The sequence below is a fragment of the Carcharodon carcharias genome, chromosome 9 (assembly GCF_017639515.1).
Source record: "Carcharodon carcharias isolate sCarCar2 chromosome 9, sCarCar2.pri, whole genome shotgun sequence".
Classification (NCBI taxonomy): Eukaryota; Metazoa; Chordata; class Chondrichthyes; order Lamniformes; family Lamnidae; genus Carcharodon; species Carcharodon carcharias.
Genome location: NC_054475.1, coordinates 119,075,477 through 119,102,750, shown reverse-complemented (window position 1 = coordinate 119,102,750; position 27,274 = coordinate 119,075,477). Strand labels below are relative to the sequence as shown.

Genomic DNA, 27,274 nt, shown 5'->3' with positions numbered 1-27,274 from the left:
CCAAATTTTCCTGTCCTATCTGCGACAGTGTCTGTTGCTGTCAGGGCTGGTAAGTTCTGCCCTTCGCATATTAAGGGAGCTTTTCCACTGCTCTGCACCTGGGGAAATTGGCTTTCTGTCCCATAGCTGATTTTGTATCCACTATCCTTTTAATCCTTTGGGCTTCAATGTTGCTAACAAAGTCTGTTATGTGGGGGCGGGATTTTCTGGTACCACCCGCCGAGGGGCTGGAAATTTCTGCCTGAAATCAAATGACCTGTTGCTGGTCCATTAAAATTTTCCATCCTGCCTGTGGTGATTCCCATGGTGGGCAGGACCAGAAATTCTGTCCATAGTATTTTATCAAACGTCCTTTGAAAGTCTATATGCACAACATCAACCCCATTGCCCTCATAAACCCTCTCCATTAAAGAATTCAACAAGTTAGTTGAACATGATTTGCCTTAATAAACCTGTGCTAGCTTTCATTTATTCACCTATGTTTTTGAAGTTGCAATTCATTTTGTCCTGGATTATTGTGTTTATTGTATTGTATTTTTGGTGAGATGGTGGTGTAGTAGTAATGTCACTTGACTAGTAATCCAGAGGCCCAGGCTAATGCTCTAGGGATGTGGGTTCAAATCCCCCATGGCAGCTGGTGGGATTTAAATTCACTTAATAAATCTGGAATATAAAGCTAGTCACAGTGATGGTGACCATGGCTTGAAGTTTTCCCTTGTCGGGCGTGCATGATTGGCGGGCCCGGGTGCAGCTGGATAACAGGCCTCCTGACTGTGATCCGCCCCTGACTGCAATTTCATGCTGGCTGCCAGCGTGAAATGTGTGCTGAAAAGCCCAGTGCTGCCAGGGTGGGGGCGGGAAGAAGGCAGGCGACAACGTTGGTGCGGGTGAACGCTTCAAGAGAGCTCGCTGAAAGCAGGCCTCAGGGACCTGCAGAACTGCAAATATTGAAATGGAGCACTAAAAAGCTGCAAAAAAAAATTTGTCCATGTGTCACAATCAAGCACAATATACCTCAAAAAACGCTGTATCCAGATATTTATTTTTATTTTCCTAATGGAGATTTGATCCCACCCTTTGATGAGGTTTTGTGAAAAATGTAAAGGCTGGCCGATTCGCCTGTCCACCAACATGGATGGGCCATAAAAACTTGCAGACAATTGCACCGTTAATGGGCTTAATTGCCCTCTTAATTGTTGGCGGGCGCACTTCTGACTTTTATGTGCACCCGCTGAGCGAAATATCGCGTGAGTGCATGATGGCATCAGGATGCTCGCCCGAGGTCATCTCGTGAGATTTTTACACCTGATTGAGTTCGGTGCTGTGGTAAAACGGAGTACCCATGTACCTTTAAGAGAATGCAAGTGGACTAACCATGTGTCAGTATTGACCAATCACTGTACAGCGCTGGCTAACTAAGATTAACTAAGTCCAGAGCTGGAGGTGGTTGTGGGAGCACACGAGGATTTAGTGCTCTGCCTTCTGTTGCAATAAACAATCACAGTTTGTTTTTATGTCGGGGTCTCTCCATTATTGACAGCGAGCATCAACTAGTGTATATGAAGGTGAGCAATTCGAGTTTACTTGACTGGTGAACTCACATACTAAAGACATAAAAGTCGTCTACCCACCTGCGGGATGTAAATTTCTGCCCCTTGAAACTATCACTGATTGTCAAAGCGACTCATCTGTTTCACTAATCTCCTGCAGGGCAGGAAATCTGCCATCCTTTACCTGGTCTGGCCCACATGTGACTTCAGACCCACGACAATGTAGTTGACTCTTAAATGCCCTCTGAAATGTTCAGTTCATTAGGGATGGGCAACAAATGCAGGCTTTGCTAGCGATGCCCACATCGCAGGAAAGAATAATAAAAAACACAAGTTTCCCACCACTGGCGCTAAGCTGACTATCCCATAGTTGGTGGGTTTATCTTTTCGTTTTAAATGAGTGAAACCTTTGCAACTGTCGAGTCCTCTTGCATAACCCCATACTCAATGTGGATTGTAAAGTTGTGGCTGGAGCTTCCACAATTTCCACCCTTCCCTTAGCAACCTAGGATGCACCCATCCAGATTGGCTGAATTATTTCTATTTTGAGGGTTGGCAAACTTCTAAGCATCTCCGCTTTATGTATTTTTATCTAATACAATTTCTCTGCTACATTCATTTCTCCTGTGGTATTGGCAGCATCTTCCACTTTAGTGAAGATACATACAAAGTACTGATCGTTTAGTACCTTTGCCTCCACAAAAAGATACTTTTTGGTCACTAATTGATTCAAACTTTCCTTTGACTACTCCCTTGCTATTTATGTGTATATAACAGGCTTGGGACTTCCTTTTATGTTATTAGCTGATCTGTTCTCATGTGTTAGCTTTGCCTCTCTTATTTCCTATTCCAGCTTTCTTCTGTCCATTTTCATGTTCAGCTTGATTCTCTGATGTATTCTTTCTGAAAGGGACCTAATTTGAGGCAGGAAATGGTGGTGTTGTGATCTGTAAAATGGCTGGGTTGAGTTAAACAGAGAGTTTTTACAGTGTGTGGGTGGGACACAGAAAAACAAGTGAATGAGCAAATTGAGATTGAATATGCGGGTATTTTCCATGAACCACCCTCAGCTCGTCTGTTTCAACAATTTCCATACGGTTTAGCTGGGATTTTAATGTGGGATAAATGCATGATTTAACTGTGCAGTTACTTGTGTACTGGCCTCATCACTGGAATTGCATTGTACAATCCAACTTTAGCCTTGTCTGGCTCAGTGTATCCTTGGCATCTAAGTTGAGAATTTGAACTGTAATTTGCACTATTTAGACTATTCTCTTCCTCCTTATTGTGGCGGTTGTCAACAACAATGAGTTGCATTTATGTAACACTTTTAACATACTAGAAATGTCATTATGTGCTTAAATATCAGGGGACATTGTGTGGCAGAGATGGGAAATATTATCCGATGACATTGAGAATTAATCAAAGATGTGTTGTTCACTAGACAGGAGAAGGGTGTTCTGGGGTGGAGAATGTAAATCTCAATTAATCCAATTTATTTCACTTCACCTCCTGACTCCCCTAAGCCTTTCCACTGCCTACAAGGCAGGAGTATAATGGAATACAGTAAAGTCCCACCTGTTTGTTTGCGTATTTGCTTACCGTGCTACAGCCTTTGTACACTGCATTCCCATCACGTGAGCAATTGTTCGCTTATCCACGATTCCCACCACCCTCTCTCTCCTCTTTCCCCAAGGAGTCGGTAGCCAAGACAGAGCAAAGACCTTAACACGTTTTAACAGGGAAAATGGTGTCGTAGTCTCTGGATGTGGATTCCTTCATTAGTCCTGGCCGTGGACACTTAATTATTTTTTTTAAGCACCTTTCCAAAAGGGGTGAGAAGAGGTGCAGCTGAAGTGCAGCCCGAACAAAGAGATTAACCTGGAAATGTCTGAACCTCTTGGTCCAAAGCTGGTCCTGTTCAATTTTGAAATGTTCACTGATTTTGTCTGCCAGTTCTGAGGTGATGCACTTATTTCTTAAAGGAGGATTGTCCCTTTTTAAAATTTTCAATATATGTCTTGTATTGCTCGGAAGCTCCCCCTCTCTAAGTGTGGTATACAGGTACCATAATTTGCTGTACAGCAACTACAGAAACCAATGCTGCCATCGCATTGCTGGAACCTATCTTATGTTCTCATTCAAAATCATGCTAATCGTTCAAGGTTTTGCCGTTTGCAAGGTTTCCCTAGTGAACATTAGGACTTTACTGAACTCATCACTCGTCTGGGTGGGAATAGTGCAACAGCACTCAAGAAGCTCAGTACCGTCCAGGACAAAGAAGTCTACCAATTTGTACTTTATTTGCTAGGCTGAAGGTCAACCTCTGGTGTGCTGTGGCTGCACTGTGCTTACTAGCTGCAGAATGTGCTGCCATGGCTTATTTGGCAGCACTTCCCAAACCTGTGTGCGCTATTGACTGGAAAGACAATGACAGCGGGTGCAATAGGAACATTATCACCTGGAGAAGGGCTGAAGATTCTATTCCTGTTCTTATATTCCTAAAGGTCTAGTTAAATTTGTCCACTCCTGAGTAACCCCCAGTGACAGGCAAAGATTTTTTTTGAATAAACTAAAGCATGGGAGTCAATAGCTCCCTGGTGCCTTCGTCATGTCAATGTCTTGACCAATCAGAGCCAAGTTGCCAAACAATCAGCACCCCTTTACTCACGCGGTATAAATTGTTGTTCCCTTTTAAATTTGGCATTCTTGTATCTCTCCTGATGAGTTTTTTTTTTCCTCGTTTGTGGGATGTAGGCATCACTGGCTAGGCCAGCACTTATTGCCCATTCCTAATTGCCCTTATTCAGAGGGTATTGCTTATTGCTGTGGTCTGTAGGCCGGACCAGGTAAGGGCAGCAGATTTCCTTCCCTGAAGGACATTAGTGAACCAGATGGGTTTTTACAACAATTGGCAATGGTTTCATGGTCATCATCAGACTTTAATTTCCAAATTTTTGTTGGGCTCAAATTTCACCATCTGCCATGGTGGGATTCAAACTCAGGTCCCCAGAACATTACCCTGGGTCTCTGGAATACTAGTCCAGTGACAATACCACTATGCCATTGCCTCCCCTGAGTGCAAGATGAAAAGCTTCAATTGCATGCCTCTCTTTTGAGAAATACCAAAGTGTTGGCCATTAGTTGATTGGCTGGTCTGGCGAATAAACAAATAGAAATTGTATGTTATCGGGGAGAAGGGAATTGATGAAGGGAGAAAATAACTATAGAATTGGAGTATAAAAATTAAAGCACGATCCAGTGGAACAGGCCGGTGTCCTCCTTGCTCTGGGTCATTGCTTTAGTTCAGAGCCAGGCTGTTGATTCAGGCTTGGTTGCAGCCTCCTGGTCCAGCATCCATACTTTGAAATACATTAAAACACGACAAACCGAAATCCTGGCTAATAAAGGAATAAGAATGGTTGGTCTTCAGCACTTGAGATAATCTCTTCAGTACTCTGATCCTCCTGCTGGCAAAACTAATATGACAGTAAAATTATTACTTCTAAATTTACCTTCAGCTGACGAAATGAATTGATAAATAAAAGAGCATTCCTTTACTGTGGATGGGCCAGACTGGGGCACTGTAGCACTAGAATACCAAGTTGCTGCAGTTCAACACGCATGCATAAATTGATGGTAAAGCTTCTAATGAGGTGTCGTCATGGTTTGACCTACGACAACCCACTCACTCTGCTGATACAGCCACTTAAAGGGAGGCTGCTCTGAAATACTAAATGTGAAAGTGTGTAAATTTGAACTATTTAAATATCTCCAAGGTATCATCAGAGATCTAAATAGGTTCTATTTTTCTCTCTTCAAAAGAAATGAATGAGTACATTTGTCAACTTGCTCATAATGAGTTTGAAAAGGCAAAATAACAGAGAATATTTTTACTTTGAGTCCTTTGCAGTACGTCGTAAGAACTCTTACTTGAAGGTGAGAGAACAGCAGCACAACAGTGAAGAACAGCAGTCCATATGTCAATAAAGTTGATTGAAACTTATGCTCAGACTGGGTCTGAGTTTGACAGATGTCTGCTGCCCCCTTCTGGGCACTCTGTTCCCCCCCCTTCCCCCTCCAGAACCAGAACCATAACCATGTTTATCTCAAAGGCACCTTTCCAATCTTTCCATTTAGGGTTTCTCTAATTTGGGTTGGTGATTTATATTCTAACCCTGGGATAAGGAGGGTCAACCTTGTGCACTGATGTTAGCCTTGTCCTGACTGGAAGCACAGCAGCCTTAAATATATGCGTACCTAGATTGGCAGCAGTAAGGAACCTATTTACAAAAAAAAATTCAATGTAACCAAAAACTTATCAGCACCCCATCAGTATTTGATAAAATATGCCAGTTTCCACTAAAACATATAAACTGAATTCTTCATTGTTACAGGGTTTCTTTTTAACCTTTTAAGTACTCCAGTGCTAATCTTTGCATGAGCCCATTCCACATGAACAAGGTCAAAAGCTATTGGGATATTGAAATTCCTACATTTTAATTTATTAAAGTAACTTTCTCTTTTTTTGCGTGTGCTTGTCAAGTGTGCTGGGAAATGGAATGCTTTCCATATCCCCAGCAACCTGGGTGAGCACCAAATGCTTCCAGGTTAAAGGTAGCATGGGGCTAAATGGCTTTGTCCAGCTCTCTCCAGTCTGTCCTAACCACAAGAGAGCATCAGTATGAGCATTTCCATTGCCTACATCTGCCATCCTCTGGCCATTCAGAATGAAGTTGCCAATTTAGTACCAAATTAAGGATAGCTTTGGGTACCTAGAAACCTATTTCACATCAGGCGCCCACAGGTGTCAGAACGAAAGCACTGTCAACCTGCAGTCAGGCTGGATTTAAACTTGTCTCTGAGGAAGAGCCTCAATACCATCCAATAGCTTTATTTTTACAGCCTATTTTTTTTAAAGTGTGTTTGAGAAACAGGAATCCACTTTTTAAATTACTGCCTGGTCCCAATGACCCCCTTCCCCCAACCCTCCCTCTGCACAACACCTTAACCCCCCCGCCCCACCCCAGCACCTTAGCTGTGTAGTGTTCACGGTACCTAATGATTTCTATTTTTATTTATTTATACCATATGGAAATGTTTTAATATTCTACTTTCAGAAGGTAGAAATAGATTGCCAGTATTTTTGATGAACGAATATTAGATGTTAAAGTTTTTGTAGGCTTTATCTCTTGTTCTAAATCTGACTCACCCTGAGGGGAGCCTCATTTATTAAAAAGATTACTGAGCAATCAAAGGGAAATCCCATTGTGCAGGAAAGCATTTTTTGAAAAAAAGAGATGATGAGATAAATCCAGTAACACTGAGCCTGAAGAGTTTCAGTTTTGAGATGCAGGGGAAAGCGTGAGTTATTGTAAGAGACCGTTAAGATGAGTCTTAATTTCAGCACAGAGGAGGGAGAGCAGCATGTTAAACAGCTTAGGAGGAATAGGTTGGTGAAATGGAGGAAGACGAGAAATATTTCAGCAAAAATAGAGAGATCATTTCTTTTGCTTCAATTTTTAAATCTTTTGTACGCAAAATAAAGCGATAGAAACAGGAGTAGATCATTTGGCCCCTTGAGCCTGCTCTGCCATTCAATAAACTCATAGCTGATCTGATTGTGGGGTGTTAATTCCACGTTCCTACCTGCTGTCCACCCACCCCCTCACAATAATACTTGTTTCCCTTGTAGACCAAAAATCAAACTTGAATGTATTCAATGACTCCACTGCTCTCTGGGGCAGTGAATTTCAAAGATTAATGACCTCCTGAGAGAAGAAATTCTCCTTTTCCATCTGAAAGGGGAGACCCTTATTTTGAAATGGCACCTCCTAGTTCTAGATTCCGCCATAAGGGGAAACATCCTCTCAACATCTATCCTGTCATGTCCCCACAGAATCTTATCTTTCAATAACATCACCTTTCCTCCCCTTATCAAGGATGATGCTTAGGAAACCGGATCAGAAACCGTGGGCAGAATTTTTCATTTGGCGGGCGCGCACCTGACCTGCTCAAGCGTGAAATGACGTGCCTTGACATTGGCTGAACGTCCCGACATCAACACGCGCACTCGCGACATTTCAGACAGCGGGTGCACGTGGGAGACGGAGCTGCGCCCACCATTAATTAAGAGGCCAGTTAAGGCCCTTGACACACCAATTGTCGGTGATTTTAAGTAGCCCGTACAATTTCTCGGCCGTTGCACAGGCAGGTGGGCAGACCACAATTTTCAAAAGCTCACCCACGGGTGGGATAAAAAGGGTCAGCAGCATTGTTAATGTAATTAGTGAGGAGTTTTGGAGATTGTGTGCTGCTGGTTGCTTATTTAAACTGGACAGCTTCATCTCGCTTCAGAGCTTCATTCTGAGCATTTCTAGGCTTCATTTCAGGACTCATTGTTGTCTTCCAGGCCCCCGGAGGATTCAGACTGTGTGGGCCCTTCCAGGTATCAGACAGCCTTCCATAACCCTGGTAATGGGGATCGTGGTCTCTGCTGGAGGCAACTCCTCTTGGAGGGAGAGGTCCCAATGCAGGTTCCGGGGGAGGGATCTATGGAAGGAGAGGTGCAGGCACACGGGGCACAGGGCCAGCAGGAAATCCAAGGTGGAAGATGCCACTATCCTGCTGCCAGGGTTTACAGGCAATGATGCAGCCACCTCAATATGTCTGAGGTGCAGTGCCAAAGGAGGCTCCGCCTCCCAAGGGAGACTGTTAACTACATTTGTCAAAGGATTGGGTCTGAGATCAGCTCCGACTGTGTGGGTGGACACCCCATGCCAGTGGCTCTGAAGGTCACTGTGGCCCTCAACTTCTATGCCTCTGGCTCTTTCCAGGGGTCAGTGGGGGATCTGTGTGAGTCTCCCAATTAGCTATCCATTGTTGCGTCAAGCTGGTGACAGAAGCTCTGTTCAGGAGGATATTGACTTTCAATCATTTCAACATGGATGAGGCCAGCCAGGCTGAGCAAACCAGAGGCTTTGCAGTGATTGTTGGGTTCCCCCGTGTACAGGGTGCAATAGACTGCACACATGTGGCCATCAGGGCACCAGCAGGTGAGCTGGGTGCCTTCGTCAACAGGAAGGGCTTTCACTCCATGAATGTGCAGATAGTGTGTGATCACAGGGTGCACATTATGCAAGTCTGTACAAGGTACCTTAGCAGCTCCCATGATGCTTACATGCTGAGACACTCCCAGGTCCCGAGGCTCTCCAGTACTCTAGCCCGACTGGATGGATAGCTGCTGGCACCGGCATTGGAAACAGCCTGCTGGCTCTGCTGTCCTGTTGGCCTTGATGACCTTGGCGGTCGTCATCTGGCCCGTTGAGCCTGTGCTGGCCCCACCTGGGAGGGAGCAGCCAGTGCCACGACTGGCATCTCCTCAGTCACCACAGCCTCATCAGATGCCATGGTCAGTGGCAGAGGGGCTGCTGCCATCATCAGAGGAGGCGGCAGAGATAACAAGCAGCTCCTGTGCCAATGTGAGGTCGCTCTGGACCTCCCTGCTCACCATTGATGGATGGACACCTAACTGGGATACTGGGTGCCCAATCCATCTCACACACGGACACTGACCAGCTGAGCTCATTGCCACTCTCTCCATGGATGAGGCATTGCACTTGGCCATGAGGTTCAACATAGTGGTCATGCTCTGCACGGACTCCTCCAGAAGAGACCGTGGCATGCATACCCTCATGGATCTCTGCCAGATCCTCCTGCACACCCCGTTGGACTTCCAGCATCTGCTGTCTAATGGATGACTCCAGAGGCCCATCATCAGCCTTTGACTGAGTATTATCCTGGTCGCCAGCAGTCCTCTGGCTGCTGGCGCCCTGGGCACTCTCTGACTCCGTCTGCACTTCACCAATGTGCACCGAGATACTAGATGGTGAACTAATGCCCACCAAGGTGCTGGCATCTGCGTTGGTGGCTGCTTGACAGAATGGGTGTGACGCAGGTGCGTGTGAAGCATGATGGTCCTTTGTGGTCAGGGGTGGCCCTTCAGGGTCCTGAGTGCGAACACCTGCTGGAGAACCTAAAAGGGAGAAGAAGAACATGTCATTAGTTAGTCATCACACTGTCACTGTGCATGCCAGGCACCCTGGTGTGGCAGCAGAGATCTGCATCATGGTGCCCTCGTCTTTCGATTATCAATGGGGACTCCAAGTTCGAGGTTCACATCAATGAAGAGACTATACTAGAATGGTTGCACAACTTCTCTGCACTGCACCGTCACCTTCGTCTGATAGCCCAACCTTCTGCAGCTGGTTGACCGAGATGCATGCTGCCTCTTGAACTCCAAGGACTCCTCCTCATAGTAGGTGAGGATGAGGTGGTGTGGGGTCCTCTGCCAGTCTGCAACCTCTCAATATTGTTATGGCATGTCCTCTCCTGAAAGGACAGAGGAGCATGGATCAGTCCACTCTCTAGCTGCAGCGCCATTGCAGCCTGGCCAACCCCGCCTGAGGAACACCTTGCAGGGCACATCCGAGTCATGGCCCTTGACCCGCAAGGCACTCAGTCGAAGCAGCCAGGGCTCACCCTCTTGGCCAACTCCGGCATCATTGACTGGTGCCATTCAGACTCTAACACCCTTGATGTCCACAGGGGGATGGCCAGCCCGAAATTGTTCTCCGTACTGACCCATGCGAACATGGTACTTGCCCTTCCTGAGTGCAGCAGATCATTGAAGTGTGTCCGGCACTGCACCCATGTGTGCCTCAACATGTCGTGGCTGCTCACCCCGGATGCCACCTCCTCCCATGACTGCTTGGTGAGGTGCAGTGGCCTCCTCCTTCCATCTCTGGGGACAAGGGTGTCTCTTCTAGCAGCCAGCTCCTCCAGGAGGGCTGCGAGGCTGACTGCCCCGCTGACTTCACCTCCCGCTTGGATTCTCCTTCCTGGGTCACAGCCATGTCGCTGCTGCAACTCCAGTGCAGGCAGCCTCCCTGGGGCTGCCTGCACCGCTTTTGAATCGGCCGCTGTGTCGCCATTGGATCTGGTGGACAACAGGCCCCGCCCCTTCCCGGAGATTCCCCAGCTGTCTTTCATGCTGGACGGGCCTGAATTGGCCCACTGGCATTAAATTGCCTTTTTCCCCGATTACGGTCGGCGGCTGGCTTCCCAACCGCCCCCACCGAGCCCACCCAACAAGGGCAAAATTCCATGAGGTGAAGAAACAGATGCCTTCTGATCACAAGACTATGAGTGGGTTGATGTCCACACCATATAACTGTTTTCCCTGGTCATTCTTAAATTTCCTGGGATTGAAGCAGTCAGGTTAGGTGGTTTTAGGTGGAATTCTGCTTAGTGAGATTAGGGCAATCCTGTCAGGTAGACATGAAGGGTGCCAAGGCATTATTTCAGAGAAGAGACGGGGTGTTCTCCCTGTATCCTGACTAAGATTTGTCCTTCAGCCAAAACCTAAAAACAGATTATCTGTCACTATTACATTGCTATTTGCAGGATCTTGAAGTGGCTGCCATGTTTATCCATTACAACAGTGACTTCACTTCAAAAAAAAAGGGTGCTTTGGAATATCCTGAGGTTATGAAAGATGCTATGTAAATGCAAGGCTTTTCTTTATTTCTTTCTTAGTCTCTAAGACACCAGCCTTTAGTACACCAGACTTTTATATCATTGATGTTCTGTAACATTCACAACCTTATATCAAGACTGGAAATTCAACAATGAATGTCCCAGAGCAGTCAAAAAAATGCAAAAAGAGTTAAAGCATTGTTCAGTGAGTGATAATCAGGTACGATATTCTGAGTAAAGTGGATGTGGTTTTGTTTTGAGAACAAATACTTGCAGGATTTTTTTTTTAAATCTTGAAGACCTCTACTGCTAACCCCAAAACCTGCTTAAAGTGATGTAAGTTGACACCTCCTGGAATTGACATATTGCAGATATTTTGAGATCTGTCAGTTGTGTGGGGGGCAACTTGGTATGTTGCAGTCAACACAATAGCTGTACTTCATCACCCTGTGGAAAAGAAAACATCTTTGCGTCAGTACTTGATGGCATGTTTCAATGGTGCACCTCACAATTAAGCAATTGCTTTTAATAGTGATGAACGTTTTGTTACAACCAGGTTGTGTGATAAGGGAAGTTGGACACCTGTTTTTATATATACATACCATACACGTTTGTGTGTGTGTGTGTAATATATAAGATTTAGGATGCATTCCGAACATGTGAACTCTGAATATGTTGAATTTTGTGGGAGTGGCTGCTGTTTCTTTGCTATCTCTTCTACTGTCTTTTTCCCTTTAATCCTGTTTAATCCTTGTTTATCTTTTTGACCCTAGCTTGAAGACCCTTTATCATTTCCTGCTGTGATCGTAGAACAAGTGCCAAACACAGACTTGTTCTATTCTAGTCTGGATTGCGAAGAGGTTTCCACCAGGATGATGGATGATACATCTTTGGATGTTGTTGAAGAACAAATAATAGAGGATAACATTGGTCTTTCAGGTGTGTATCTTGTTGGGATGGTCTAAGAGTAATGGTTTGCTTTACATTGAGGATGAGTTGGAGTGCAAATTCAGGAGGTAATTCATGGCAATATCTAGCCAGCTAGAGAAGGTGAGTTTTTAATTTCTGCTTCTTTCTCTTTCGTTATCTGTTAGCCTCAACTTCGTGGTAGCAATCTCGCCTATTAGTCAGAAGATTGGGGCTTCAAGTCCCACTCTCGCACATGAACATCACATACTGTAATCCAAGCTGACATTCTAGAGCCATACTGAGGCAGGGCTGCACTATCTTTCAGTAAATACATTAAACTGAGGCTTACTTAAGTGTGTGTACAAGATCCCATGGCATGATATTGTTTAAGAAGAAAATGGCAGCTCTTCCTGGTGCCCGGGCCAGTATTTACCTGTCCACCAATATGACTGCAAAAACAGATTGTCTATTCATTATCTCATTGCTATTTATGGAAGCTAGCTGTGTGAAAATTGGTGGCCCTCTTTCCTGTATTGTACCTACACTAAAGTAGTCTTCATTGGCTGTAATGCCCTTTGGAATGTCTTCTGGTTGGGAAAGGCACTGTATAAATATTTTTTTCTATTATCTTTGCTTTTCAGGTTTAACTGTGGCCGGCTGGGTTTCCATTACTCTTAGCCCACTGCTTTGGAATCTGACCTCCTCCCATCCTTCCCCCTTCCACTTGCCCACACGACCACCTGCCCACATGGCCGGTGTTAAGGATCGGACCTGCCTTGTCCTGCACTCCTGGAGTGCTCCCTATTTGACTAGAAGTCAAGCTTGTCATTCTGGCCGACTTCTGGGTGGGACATCTGTTAATGACAAAAGACACACAGCATGGAATTAAATCTCTTTAGAAAGAAACGCAAAGTTCTGTATTTCCTATGCTCTCTACTGACTGCCCTGAACCTAGCCCCCTCCACCCCCGGCCCTGCCAGCTCCAACCACTCCCAGCGCATCAGAATATTAAAAATCTTCCTTTGGTGTCAGCAAATTGAAGTACAATCCTTGCCACTTACATTCTTCATATATGTCAGCAAATTACATCATTCAAATTACTGACTGTTAGTCCTATTCATTGAATTTGACTACAAAGGCATTGCTTGAAACATATCAAACATACTGACTCGTTTGGGAAGACTATATTAAGTTATTCTCCTTTCTCTCAATTTGATGCATGAAATTTCACTTCTAAGCAGTCAGATGTAGCTGTAGCTCTAATCAAGTAGATTTTTAAAGGTCATAAGGTGCATGGTTGAAGTCAGGGGGAGGGAAATTATAGGCCTGTTGTAACCCGAAACTAATCACTCTGCTGCAGTCTGCCTTCTTGCCACTGTTATAATGTCCACTGCCAATCATGGACAAATTGTCTTAATGCCAGTGGGGACTATATGAGGTAAGTCCAAAATCATTAGAGCTTTGAGTCTTGGACAAAGCTACATGAACATATGATAATGTGCAGGATAAGGGCACAAGGTATATTTAGAATTGATATGAGGAGGTGTGTTGTTAACAGTTAGGGCCAGATGTTTTTGGAGACAAGAAAACTCCGAAGCCATTTAAAAATGGCAGGTGGGACCCAATACCGGGATTCCCACCATCATTTTAACCAGTGCGGATAAGGGTGTGAACTCGCTACTTGCATTCCCAACCGGGCTCCAGTACGGGAGAAGGCATCCTCTAGGCCTTACCGCCTCCCCCCCACCAAACCACACACACACACACACACACACACAATTTTTGTGGAGTTGGGCCAGTTTCCCCATGATTTGTGGTTCATGGCTGCTCAGAAGAGTTGTAAACCATTGTCTGGATTTGGGAACCTATTGAAAGGTAAGTTCAAAAAGTCTTAAACATGCTCCCCAATGACTCCCCACAGCCTCTTATTACCTCCATGCGAAGTCAATGCAAACTCAACCTCCCAGCCACTCCCAATGGCCCCTCTTACTCTCCATGCCAACTCATTCCGCCCAGTCACTCCCCCGGCCTGTCAAATTCTCCATGCCAGCTCATTGCCAACTCATGTCCATTCACCCAGTATGCACTATTCACATAACTAATGAGCCATATAATAACAATGGAAGTGTGAAACTGCTGTGAGAGGGAAAAAACACACATTCAGAAATGTTCTTGAGGGAAAAATATTGCTGTTTCTACAACCCTGTAAAAATGTCAATCAGAAAGAGCATTAAAGTATCAATAACAAAGGCTTCAAACACTTCATCTTCTTAATCTTGTCCAAATAAACATTGGGACATTGACAACAAAGATCACAGAAAGAACAACTTCTTATAACCACTTAAAGATGTCAGTCAAACAAAGATAACAATTCACGTCACATGTCAATATGGATTCTTTGCTCAGCTAATGCATTTATTGGTCTCGGCTTGCAGCCAAGCATACGTAATAAGGATATGTTTTCTAACCAGCTTGCTCTGGCATTCGATGCCTAGGACCTGCTTCTGGGTTTGGCGGGCCTGACTCTATCCCGCCCCCTCCTCGCCTCCCCCCCTCCCCCCACCCAAGCCCCTGAGCAACAATTGTGTATGGCCGGGCACTTTAAACTGATGCGGCTCTGCCAACTTGGTAACTTTCCCAACTTGAACTACCCACCTCAGTAATGAAAATCCAGCCCCTAGAGTAGATTTTTGGATAGGCAAGTAAAGGCCAAAGCCTTGGGATGATGTAGGAGATAATTGGATGTTGTAATGGTGGGGCCAGTAGGTTTTCCTTTGGTGAACGCACTAAAGTGAACTTCCTCTCCTCTACCTATGATCATTATTGAGAGAGATGTTTCTACCAGGATAGCGTACTTTTAGAAAAATAGCAGTCAGTGTTTAGCTCCTGATTACACACACTATCACTAATTCAGAACTTGTGGTGTGCCATGTGACTAGATTTGAAATACTGGGAGTTGTTTAATTGGCTGGCATCAGGGAATATGTAGCTTTTGTGTATTATATGTTGCTTTCAGGGCCATTTTGTTTTAATTCATTCTGCCAAGTAATGGATTAATTCAGCTACCCACGTACAGTAGAGAGGAAAAAAATTCTGCAAGGCTGTTTTAAGGGTGTTATGCCCAGATAGGAAGGTATGGAAATCTCTGTTGAATGAGAGTTTTTCCCTGGGAGCCAATTTAGATATATTGGGATGTCGTCGAAACTGCTGTTCATGTGCATCGAAAAATTTGATTTGAAATTCATGTTCATTATATTTCATAATGAAATTAACATTTTTGTTCAGGAGTTGCCTTTACAATAAGTCAAGTCTAGGAAGCAACAGCATTACAAACAGCAGTTCATATAAGAATTAGGAGACAATTGATCTTCACATAATATGCAGTCAAGCATCACACAAAGCAAATAGATTTATCATGTGCATAATGAATCACCAATATAGTATGGGGTAATGTTCATAACCATATCAAAACCCAGCTTTTGGAATTAGGGTGGGGTGGTTTTAATTGAGGGCAGCACTAACTTAAAACATAATCTAACTCCTTTGTTCAATGTGCACAAAAATTTGGTTTATAGAAAGTTGCTGTTGTATCATGAGAATCGTAGAATAGTACAGCACAGAAGAAGGTTACTCAGCCCACCAATTCTGTGGCAGCCCTTTCGAAGAGCAATCCAGTTAGTTTCACTCCCCAGCTCTTTCCCTGTATCCCTGCAATTTTTTCTCCTGCAAGTTTTGATCCTATTCCCTTTAGAAAGCTGCTATTAGATCTATTTCTACCACCCTAGCAGAAAATGGCTTCCAAATCCTAACCACTTGTTGCATAAAAACACTTTCCCTCAAGTCTACTGTGGCACTTTTGTCAACCATTTAAATCTGTGTCATCCGGTTATCAACCCTTTAGTCATTGGAAGTGGTTTCTCTGTATTTTCTGTATCCAAACTCTAATCCAAAATTTGGTCATGGTCGGTGGAATATCTCAGTCTTCGTTTAGCTGATGGGTAACCCATTGTCGTCAGCAGTTTTTGAAAACAGCCCATGATCCTTTGAAGGCCATGTTCACAGCGTGACATGGGGGCTTTGCAGATTTTTACAGCTCTTCTGCCAAAGTTACAGTGGATAAACAGAAGGAGGCTCCATGAACCCATGAAGCAATGTATCGGAGGTTAGATTTCCAACGAAAGGAAAGTAACTCTTACGAAGGTGTATTTGAAGTCCTTACAGCCACTTTTACTTTTCTGTTCAAAATATGATCATCCCTCCCAAGAGAAAAGACTTTTGGATTGAAGATGGAATAAAATAGGCTTAAAATATGGGCCAAATAAAGTGTGAAAAAAAGAACAATTGAAATTGCCTGGCAGGAAGGAATGAGCCCTAGATCCCAAAGATATGGCTTCAACACCCATATCTCATTCAGTAATTTATAAATCCCTCACTTGCTGCTCAGTCTTGTGTACTTGAGGTTTTCTGTTCTGCTATGAATGTGGGTAAACCACAGCTTAAGTTATGACAGATATGCGTCCCGCTGAACTTTCCATCCACCAGCTTGTCAACTTGTTGTAAGGCCTGAAGCTGTATGTTGTCTTTTATTACATTTACAATAGTTTGGATGTATTTTAATCCTTTTGAAATGCTAAGTTAGACTTTAAGGCGTTTACTTTCCCTAGCGTGAGTTATTGCAACCTGCTGCTCTGAGTATAGGATTACACCTTTGTATAGGTCAAAGGTTAAACCTGTCAAAATACTTGATCATAGGTTAAAGAGGAGGATAGAAAGGACTTGTCTTTACACAGCACCAATCACACCCTCAGGATGTTCCAAAGTACCTCACAAAATACTTTTGATGCGTCGTCACTGTTGTAATGTAGAAAACACAGCACCTAATTTCTACACAGAAAGATCCCACGAATAGCAGTGAGATAAATAACCAGATAATCTGATTTTTTGTGACATTGGTTGAGGGGTAACTATTGAACAGCACGCTAGGGAGAACTTCCTCTTTTCTTCAAATAGGGAACTTTTATATTTACCTGAGCAAACAGACAAACCTGGGTTCGATGTCTCATCTGAAAGATGGTACCTCTGACAGTGCAGCTCATCCTCAGTAACGAACTGAAGTATCAGCCTCGGGTTTATGCTTACTTGTCTTTCTCAGCTTACTGAACTGCCAGATGCTACAACCTTTAGTTGTCACAAAAGTGCATCAATTTCTTCAGGAATTTGATTAGAGTCAATTACTTTTGAAAACAGGTTTACTCCAGTGAAACTTGGGGTGGCCCTGTTTAAATTTTATTTGGGAAACCTTTTCAAGAGTTACAAGGAATGTTATCTGGCTATGGCTTATCATTGTGTGGTGTTGCTTATGATAATGGGCTCCCCTGCTGAAAATTGAGATAGCAGTGCGATTGTTAGCCATATCATAATTCATGGAATCGTTTTTTTTTGTGTCTGGATCTGAAGCTGACCTCTTGCCTGCTGTATTAATATGGAGGGCATTTTGAAAAGCTCACTCTCTGCCATCTGGTGGGGGAAAGCCCGGGGCTGTTTCACTTGAAGGGAGCTAACATTCATAAGATGAGTTGACTTCCACAGCTCTTCCAAAACCTCTGATCATAATTTCCAAAGATCCTGAAGCTGGTTTTTCATCCATTACTTGGCTTAGTGGGATTTAAAAAAAAAAATCATTCTCAGGATGTGGGCATTAGTCACAAGGCCAGCATTTGTTGCTAATCCTCAGTTGACCTTGGACATCCTGGAGGTGGATCAGTTTCTTGAAACACTGCAGTCCATGTGGTGCAGATGTCCCCACGATTTAGTCACAATGCAATTGCAAATACAATGCAATTTTTATAAAAATTGTTAAAATAAAATCTCAAAACGTGCCTTTGCTGGAATCAGTCTATAGGTAAGTGGTTATCACCAAAGGTTTGGGAATTTAACCAAAAGAAGCTGGTCATATGGCTGCTTCTGTCACATAATTATAAAAGTAAATAAAGATAAATCCCCTTTATTGCTTTGTCTTGGGTACTGTGGAGGGAAACTTGGGTCAGGAAACCGACCTTTATAACTGGTCCCGTTATTTCTGTATACTTGGGAATCCCAATGAAAAGCACAGATCTGCCTGGGCTCTGAGACTTGAATGAGTGATTGTTCATATAGCGAATTCTCAGTATCGATCAGCTGTCAGGAGGAGAAGTGCTGGGGCAGAGGTCAAGGTGTTTTCAACAAGGAGGAAAGGAAAACTAGAGGGAATGTGACCCTGGGCCTCTGATGCTCTTGATGAGAGGCTGTTGTCTACACTTCCAAATGAGGGAGTATGTCTGTATGTTTGTGTGTGTGTGTGTTTATCTCATGCGTGAGGTTGGTCGAGTATTTAATAATGTATGATGAAAAAAAGCAGCAAAATCATTACAGTGTGTTAAATACAACCAATACAACTCTTGGTTCACATCAGATCATACAAAGATCAGCTTTAGTGTACTGTCATATAATCAATCAGAAGTGTTTTGGCTGCTGCTCCCTTACCACAGCTGACTGCACAGGTTGATGAAGACAAAGTGCGGCTTATTGAGATAACCCATGTTTTCAAGAACCAGTGAAGGAAGAGAAGAATTGTAAAGTGCCAGCACTAACAAGCTTAGAAAATTCATTCTTTTTTTTAAATGGTACACTTATCGACAATAAAAAGAGTTTCTTTGTTAACTGTCTAGTTCCCTCCCATCCCTCCACCTGGCACACTCCTATCACCCTCTACTCAAGCACTAATATGGTTTCCTAGGTGCGAGCAATCTCCTGTTCTCTGATCAGATAGCATTCTTCAGGGGCGAGCATGAGCAGTAAGGTTTTGGCAGTCTTCTTCCTAACAGATGGATATAAAAGGACATTGCCATAGAGGGAGTGCAACGAAGGTTCACCAGTCTTGTTCCCAGGATGGCAGGACTGTCCTATGAAGAGAGAGGAAATTGGGTCTGTATTCTCTAGAGTTTCAAGGATAGACAGGGGACAATTTTCAAATAGGAAGGCACATAGGACCGAGATGAGGAAGATTTTCTTCACTCGGAGGGTTGTGAATCTTTGGAATTCTCTACCTCAGAGGGCTGTGGAAGCTCAGTCATCAAGTATGTTTAAAGTAGAGTTTGACAGATTTCTAAATGCCAGTTACATGAGGGGATATGGGGATAGTGTGGGGGAAAAGGCATGGAAGTGGAAGATCAACCATCATCATATTGAATGCTGGAGTAGGCTGGATGGGTTGAATGGCCTACTCCTGCTCTTGTGTCCCTATAAGATCCCATGGCACTATTTTGAAGAAGAACAGGGGAGTTCTAATGTCCTGGCCAATATCTATTCATCAACCAACAGCACTAATACAGATTATCTGGCTTTGCACCCCTTACTGCTGTTTGTGTGGGCTTGCTGTATACAAATACTCTGCTGCATCCTCCTACATTGTAACAATTGCTACACATCAAAAGTACTTAATTGGCTGTAAATTGCTCTAGTATATCATGGGGTCATGAAAGACGTTATATAAATGCAAGCTCTTTCCTTTGAATATTGACTACTACCAATCTGTACATGTTATTTAGTAGGCTAGGTTGTTATAAGTTGTGTACATATTTTAGGGTAGGTAGGTACTTAGGTTGTTTAATGTGTTTCAAGTAACAAGTTATTATTAACAAAAACAAAATTACCTGGAAAAACTCAGCAGGTCGGGCAGCATCGGTGGAGAAGAAAAGAGTTGACGTTTCGAGTCCTCATGACCCTTCAACAGAACCCTTCAGTTCTGTTGAAGGGTCATGAGGACTCAAAACGTCAACTCTTTTCTTCTCCGCTGATGCTGCCAGACCTGCTGAGTTTTTCCAGGTAATTTTGTTTTTGTTTTGGATTTCCAGCATCTGCAGTTTTTTGTTTTTATCACAAGTTATTATTGTCAATTGTTGTCTCTCTCTCTCCCTCCTCTCTCCTCCACCCCCACCATCTGGATAACTGGAAAGAGCTTTTTTTACAGAAGGGATGAATATGTCAATGTGGATCAGAAGCACAGACAGTATTTGTGGGCCAAGGCAGGAACTCAGCAGCAAAGTTGGAGGGATGTCGTAGGCTTAAATACATTCTATTATCTTTACAGCTGACCAAATATTGCTCATCACACAGCAATGTCAGGATGTACAGGATCAGAAGAGACCATCTTCCCCATCTGGCTAGGCCCAGTGTGCAGGCAATCTCATATCCCATGATTCATCTCATCCATATCAGAATCAGAAGCACTTAGGTTCAAACCTCATGCTAACGGATTAATTTTCGGGTTGGAAGTGGAACCAAGAATTGGGACTGTTTCCAGATCCTAAAACCACTCCTGAGGGAAGTAGTCACTCTTTGGAACTTTGAGCGGGATGTCCTTTAACTGACATAGAGACAGGTTCCCTGTGCAACTAAGGGTGGAGGGCAGGCTCTCGAACCTGGAGGGGCTAATCAGAGGCCTTCCAGTTTGGAAGAAGCAGCAGGCTGCAGTAAAGTGCAAGTAACTGAGAGGGTGCTTCAAAATCACTGCCGTTGGATATTGGGGGTAGGGGAATCTCTATACAGGGGAGGCCTTTAGTTGCACTTGCATCCAGACAGGAAGGGAGGGCCTGTAGGCCTGCTGCAGGGTGCTTGGCTCCAGGCAGTGAGACTGCCTCCCAATCACGAAGGGAACCTGGAGGCCAAGTGGAAAATCCCAGTCGACCACTGGTATTTTCCGGCTCTGTCCATCTTCGTTCCTGATCTCAGCAGGGCCCAAAATTCAGCCCTACGGCTTAATGTAAAGTAGACTGACCGTTCAGTGTACTACAAATGGAGTTACACTTTGTTAGAGGTACCGTCTTTTAGATAAGTAAAACTGGGGCATCCTCTACTACTTGGGATGGGTTAAAAGATCACAGGCTATTTTTTTTTTTAAGATGAGCAGGAGTCCTCCCAGCCAACATTTATTTTTCAGCAAACACAACCATGAAAGGTTAAGCATTCACCTCAGTGCTTTGTTGTAGCCCTTGCTGTGTACAAATTGGCTGCCACATTTCTCTACCAACCAAGCAACTACCCTTCAAGAGTAATCCATTAGCTGTGAAAGGCTTTAGGGTTTCCTGTGGGCGTGAAATGAACAGTATAAATGCATGTTTTTACCTCTGTATCAAATGGTTCACCAGTTACATATCCAGTACTTTCTTGAATTTGCTGATACCATTGGTCCCCACTGCTTGCATTCTATATTCATCATCCACTGCATAATTTAGTAGTAAAACCTAAATGGTCTTTTCACTCTTTCCATTTTACATTTGCGACTTTACCTTCAGTAGAGACATAATTGTGCCAGTTCAACAGCCCTGCATCCATGTGAAGGAGGTGTGACTAATTGATTTCTGTTATGTAAATGTTCATCAAGCAGTAACAAATACAGGTGTCTAATGTTCATTTGCCCTTCTGACTTTGATTTGTTTCTGGAGACTAGAAGAGTGGTCTTCCTATGCAAAGATACCTTGAATACTGTGAGGTTGGTGGGTGAAATATTTATGGTTAGTGAACAGTTATCAGTCAAATTGTTGATGAATGCTGCTGGAAGCTGTGGTAAATTTGCAGCATCTTCCAATCTTCACCATAAACAAAATGGGTCCTTGATAGGCAATCTTCCAACTGTAGACATTATTTGTACTCAGCATTACAATGTAAATTGTCCATTACTGCCCGCCTGCACCCCCTGCCTCTCTCTGGATTTGATTGTTTAACAAACAACCTGTGGGCAGGCTAACAAGCAGTCTAAATTTGTTCTGGTGCTTGTTATTGTGTGGAGAGGTCAGCCCCACACCTGCTTTATCTGTGGGATTCTGAATTATTGTAATGAGGAAAACCTGAGATGCATGAAGAAACGCACAAGAATTGGAGATTATTGTTTCCAGTGGGTCAGCCAATTCTTTCTCTTGCATTATCACATGGTGCACCTCATTACAATGCACAGTATGCTATTCAAACAGTGCATTACAACAAGGGCATCTTGAAAGAATCCTGCCTCCAGTTCCTTTTCGTTAGAGAAATATTATCATACCACATTTAATAGAATTTATACAAAGGTCAAGGCATTATCTACTTAAGTCAATGATAATGGATAGTGTACTACTGTGATGCTCAATGTCTTATTACATCACAGGGAAAATAATGTGTCACCGGATGAATATCTAAGGCTTCAATGAGATAATTTTAATGTGGGACAGAATAGACATGATTAGCTACAATGTGACTATATGTACCCCCACCTGTGGGTTTTTGTTTAACTCAGATTACAGAAGGGTGATGCCTGTGTGCCAGCTTTCTGTGTTTGTATTGCTAAAAGACCCACAACAAACTTGCTGCATGATTTTACTACCTTGAAGATAAATGTGGGGAACTGGTGCAAGGACAAAATACTGTGGACCCTGGAAATCTGAAAATTAAACAGAAAATGCTGGAAATATTCTGCAAGTCGGGCATCTGATAGGTCATCAACCTGAAAGGTAAACTCTGAACGGGGTTTTCCAGGTCTGCCAATGGTGGGCATCGTCATAGGCGAGATGGGAAAATTTGGAGAACGGCCAAAAGACTTTTGGTCGCTCTCAAATTTTCCCACCTTTGCCCTTGACAATGCCTTCTGCTAGTGGGACTGGAAAATCTCACCCATTTCTCGTTCTCCACAGATGTTGCCTGACCCGAGTATTTCCAGCATTTTCTGTTTTTATTTGAGCTGATCCTGATTGAACTAAACAATGCAAACACATCATCTTACTGGTGCATGGCATGATGGATTAGCTCCTGCTGCTGCGTTGTTTCTGCACTTGCTGCTGTCACGCTGGGACATATCATTGAGAGAATTTCCAATTGTAAAATCTCACTGTCTTAATAGGGATTTGGTTGCCTCTGCCCTTCCAAATAGGAGCAGCATATGCTGGCAGGGTTAGGTGAAGGGTAGGGTAGGAGCAGGCACATGTGGTGGCAAAGGCACAGAATGTACTCTGGGTGGTGGCCTTCAGTGCTTATTACCAAGAGTGGCTTGGTAGCACCACTACTGACTGAGCTGGCCATGTCCTGAAGGACATAGCTGCTAGACTAGGTCTGCGGAAGGTGGTGAGGGAAAAACATACTTGCCAACATATCTGCCGCGATGCATCTGTCCGTGATTCTGTGGTGGTCACCCCTAACCATACTGTCGTTGTGGAGACAAAATCCCACCTTCACATTAAGGATATCCTCCATCATGTTGTGTGACACTACCACCATGCTAAATGGGATAGATTTTATACAGATCTAGCAACTCGTGACTAGGCATCCATGAGGCCATCAGCAGCAGCAGAATCTGTAACCTCATGGCCCAGCGTATCCCCCACTCTGCCATTACCATCTAGGCAGGGGATCAATCCTGGTTCAATGAAGAGTGCAGGAGGACGTGCCAGGAGCAGCATTAGGCATATCTAAAAATGAGGTGTCAACCTAGCGAAGATATAACACCGGACTATCTGTGTGCCAAACAGCTTAAGCAGCAAGTGATAGAGCTAAGCGATCCCACAACCAATGGATCAGATCTAAGCTCTACGATCCTGCCACATCCAGTTGCTGGAGGAGGAGGCTCCACAAATATCCCCATGCTCAATGATGGAGGAGCCCAGCACATCAGCGCAAAAGACAAGGCTGAAGCATTTGCTACAATCTTCAGCCAGAAGTGCCGAGTGGGTGATCCATCACAGCCTCTTCCAGAGTAAAGTAATGGAAGGGGTCATCAACTGTTCAATGAAGTCACACTTGCTTAGCAATAATCTGCTCACTGACTCCCAGTTTGCATTCCGCCAGGGCCACTCTGCTCCTGACCTCATTACAGCCTTGCTGCAAACATGGACAAAAGAGCTGAACTCCCAAGGTGAGGTGAGAGTGACTGCCCTTGACATCAAGGCAGCATTTGACTGAATGTGGCATCAAGGAGCCCTAGAAAAACTGGAGTCAGTGGGAATTGGGAAAAACTCTCTGCTGGTTGGAGTCATATCCATCACAAAGGAAGACCGTTGTGGTTGTTGGAGGTCAGTCATCTCTGCTAAGACATCATGGCAGGAGTTCCTCAGGGTAGTGTTCTAGGCCCAACCATCTTCAGCTGCTTCATCAATGACCTTCCTTCTATTATAAGGTCAGAAGTGAGATTGTTCGCTGAACTGATGATTGCACAATGTTCAGCACTATTTGCGATGACTCGGGTACTGAAACAGTTCATGTCTAAATACAGCAAGACCTGGACAATATCCAGGCTTGGAGTGACAAGTAACATTTACGCCTCAAGTGTCAGGCAATGACTATCTCCAACAAGAGAGAATCCAACCATCACCATGTTCAATGGCATTACCATCACTGAATCCCCTGCTATCAATATCCTGGGGGTTACCATTGACCAGAAACTGAACTGGACTAGCCGTGGCTACAAGAGCAGGTCAGGGGCTAGGAATCCTGTGATGAGTAACTCACCTCCTGACTCTTCAAAGCCTGTACTCCATCTACAAGGTACAAGTCACTCCTTCCACCACCAACGCACAGTAGCAGCAGTGTGTACCATCTACAAGATACGCCACAGGAATTGACCAAGACTCCTTCGACAGCACCTTCCAAACCCACAACCACTACCATCTAGAAGGACGAGGGCAGGGGATAGATGGGAACACCACCACCTGGAAGTTCCCCTTGAAGCTGCTCACCATCCTGACTTTACAGTTGCTGGGTCAAAATCCTGGAACTCCCTTTCTAACAGCACTGTGGGTGTACCTACACTACATGGACTGCAGCGATTCAAGAAGGCAGCTCACCACCACCTTCTCAAGGGCAACTAGGGATGAGCAATGAATGCTGGCCCAGCCAATGAAGCCCACATCCCATGAATGAATAAAAAAAGGTTGGTAGAGACCAGTTTTACTGTAATTCTACAGCAGTTCTGCACTATTAGAATGAGACTAAATCTATTGGAGGTGCCACCAGTATTAATATTGAGGGACACTGACATTCTCGCTTAACTATGCCAGAAAAAAGGATGGTGCGCACTTGGAGAGTGCAGCAGAAGAGGAGTCCGTTCTGTGCTGTTTCTAAATCAGTTGCAAAGGCTGAAAAGTGGCTGAGGCCCCCAGGCAGGCGAGGCGGAGGTGTGGGCACAGCGCCTGCGCCCTGCCGTCCAATCCCGGAAGAAGCTGAAAGTTTGGGATGGAGTTTGATGTGATCCCACTCTGATCGAACACTTCCGGTTTGGGAAAACAGGAGAGAGAAGGGGAGGGGGGAGAAAATCTCGCCTGGAAAGCCGACACTGGGCTGGCTGAGCGCTCCCCAGCCCGAGGGCGCCACGTAACTTCCATGGAAGCGGCTCCTCTGTCAAATTTGAAACTAGACGTGGCAGCGGGTGGGAGGGAAAGCTAGCGGATTTCCCCATGGCTTTCCCCGTTTGCGAGGGGATCAAAACCCCGCTGGATTTATTGATCCGGGCAGGTAAGCGAGGCGTTGGGATGGGGTGATGTGACCCTGTCGCTCAAAGTTCAGGACACTTTCAAAAAGTTTCTTAAAGTTTTTAGTAAGGTGGTTGGGAGCTGGGGCAGGACTTTTTCTAGGGTGGGAGGTCGTGGGAAGTAAGATGGAGATTTTGAAATGTACATGAAGCAGGCTGAAACTGCACGGGCTATAACAATGTGGCAACTGGTCCCTGCATGAACTTAACGCGAAATTAATCCGCTGAATTAGAGAGGGGATCTGGGAGGGAGGGGGTTGGGGAGAGGCTTGGAGTCCCAGGCAGACCTGTAAACGCGGAAGTGAGTTGATGCTTTGATGGAGCAGCTGCTCATATTGACAGGGGGCGGGGGGAGGTGAACGTCCAGTTTTATTTTTAAAGCAGGTGGGCAGATGGATTGTAGCAGTTGGGCAAATTCACAGTCCGAGCAAGTACAGAGTCAACAGTATTTGCAGTTTGTTTGCTCACGGCCTCCCGTTAATTATTTTCATATTCGGCCTTCGCAACCCAACTGTTTTAAAAAAAAATGAAAACTGATGTTGTGCAATCTCACATGTTCAAGTATGGAATATTGACCGTTCCACTTCCATTCCTGGAGCATGTTTCGATGCCTCTCCTGAAGAGTAAACTTAGCCTCTCTGACGTATGTCACCATCCTCATGTCATGAGTTTCCCTCTGAATGAGGCATTTCTCTTATTTAATCTGAGAAGTGTCTGTTGAGCTCAGTAGCTGATTTAGATGTTCGCACAAATCTAGTGATGGGGTTTGAAGGTGTGTCTATAATCGACCTAAAGCAAAAAGTATTTAGATGAGCACTTGAAACGCCATAGCATACAGGGCCAAGGGCTGTAAAATGGAATTAGGATAGGTGCTTGATGACCAGCATGGACACGATTGGCTAAGGGGCCTGTTTCTGTGCTGTATAACTCTGACTCTAATTCTGTTAAACCTCATGCTTATTGCTTCAGCAGCTTGAAGCAATAGGTTTTAAAATCCATTCCATGAGCTTCATGCCTTGCCTTGCTTTTTGGACATTCCCTTTTGTGATTTATTCTGCCAGAACAGTTTGTCTAGAGGGGCACACATAATGTACTATTACATCCTACTGCTATCATCGGCTTTATAATCTTAGCATCAAAACCATTTATTTTTCAGGATTACCCAGTGTGACAGCCAGACTTTTCAGCAGAGCTTGCTGAAACAAATCACAGGCTCTGTGACTGTTGCCCTGTGTTTTGTAAGGTGATGCTACTGTTTAATTCATACAAACATGCAAAAATGATCCACAGGGAAAGGGCAGCTGGTCCATCAGTACTGCCCCTCATCATGATGGCTGGAGCATCTGTACCAAACAGTCGCCACCTGCCTTCCCCAGCCCCACAGCCATGTCATCTTGGAGAGAGAGAGGAAAACCCCCCCACAGACTTATAAGGGAAAACATATCCTGGAAAATTCTTCTGACTCCATTCAGGCGATCAAAACCAACCCTGGACATTACACGGAATCAAAATCTCCATCTGAATTGCATGCAATTTATATCTTTTTTTAAAAAAACACAATACTTTTTTTAAACATTACCATATGCCCCCCCCCCCCCCCCCCCCCCCCCCCCCCCACCCTACCCCCATGCTTCTCTCATCTTCCCAACAGGAGGGCTAAGGTATGCTTGGAAGCAAGCTGTCTGCAGTTAACTGACCTCAGTAATCATTTATCTAATGTACACTTAGTCAGTAAGTGTTCAATACCTGT

General features: G+C 44.3%; 1 protein-coding gene across 11 annotated transcripts in view; it reads left to right on the top strand.

Moving 5' to 3' along the window:
* elf1 (E74-like ETS transcription factor 1) overlaps positions 1-27,274 on the top strand; it is a 247,525-nt gene that overhangs the window by 201,457 nt on the left and 18,794 nt on the right. For 10 of the 11 annotated variants that reach the window (XM_041195150.1, XM_041195147.1, XM_041195149.1 and 7 more), the window contains one exon: positions 11,861-12,026. In XM_041195150.1, the coding sequence (XP_041051084.1) occupies positions 11,861-12,026 (166 nt within the window). Of the gene's footprint in view, positions 1-11,860; positions 12,027-25,277; positions 25,509-27,274 lie in introns of those variants that run through there. The other variant, XM_041195155.1, reaches the window with a different exon arrangement.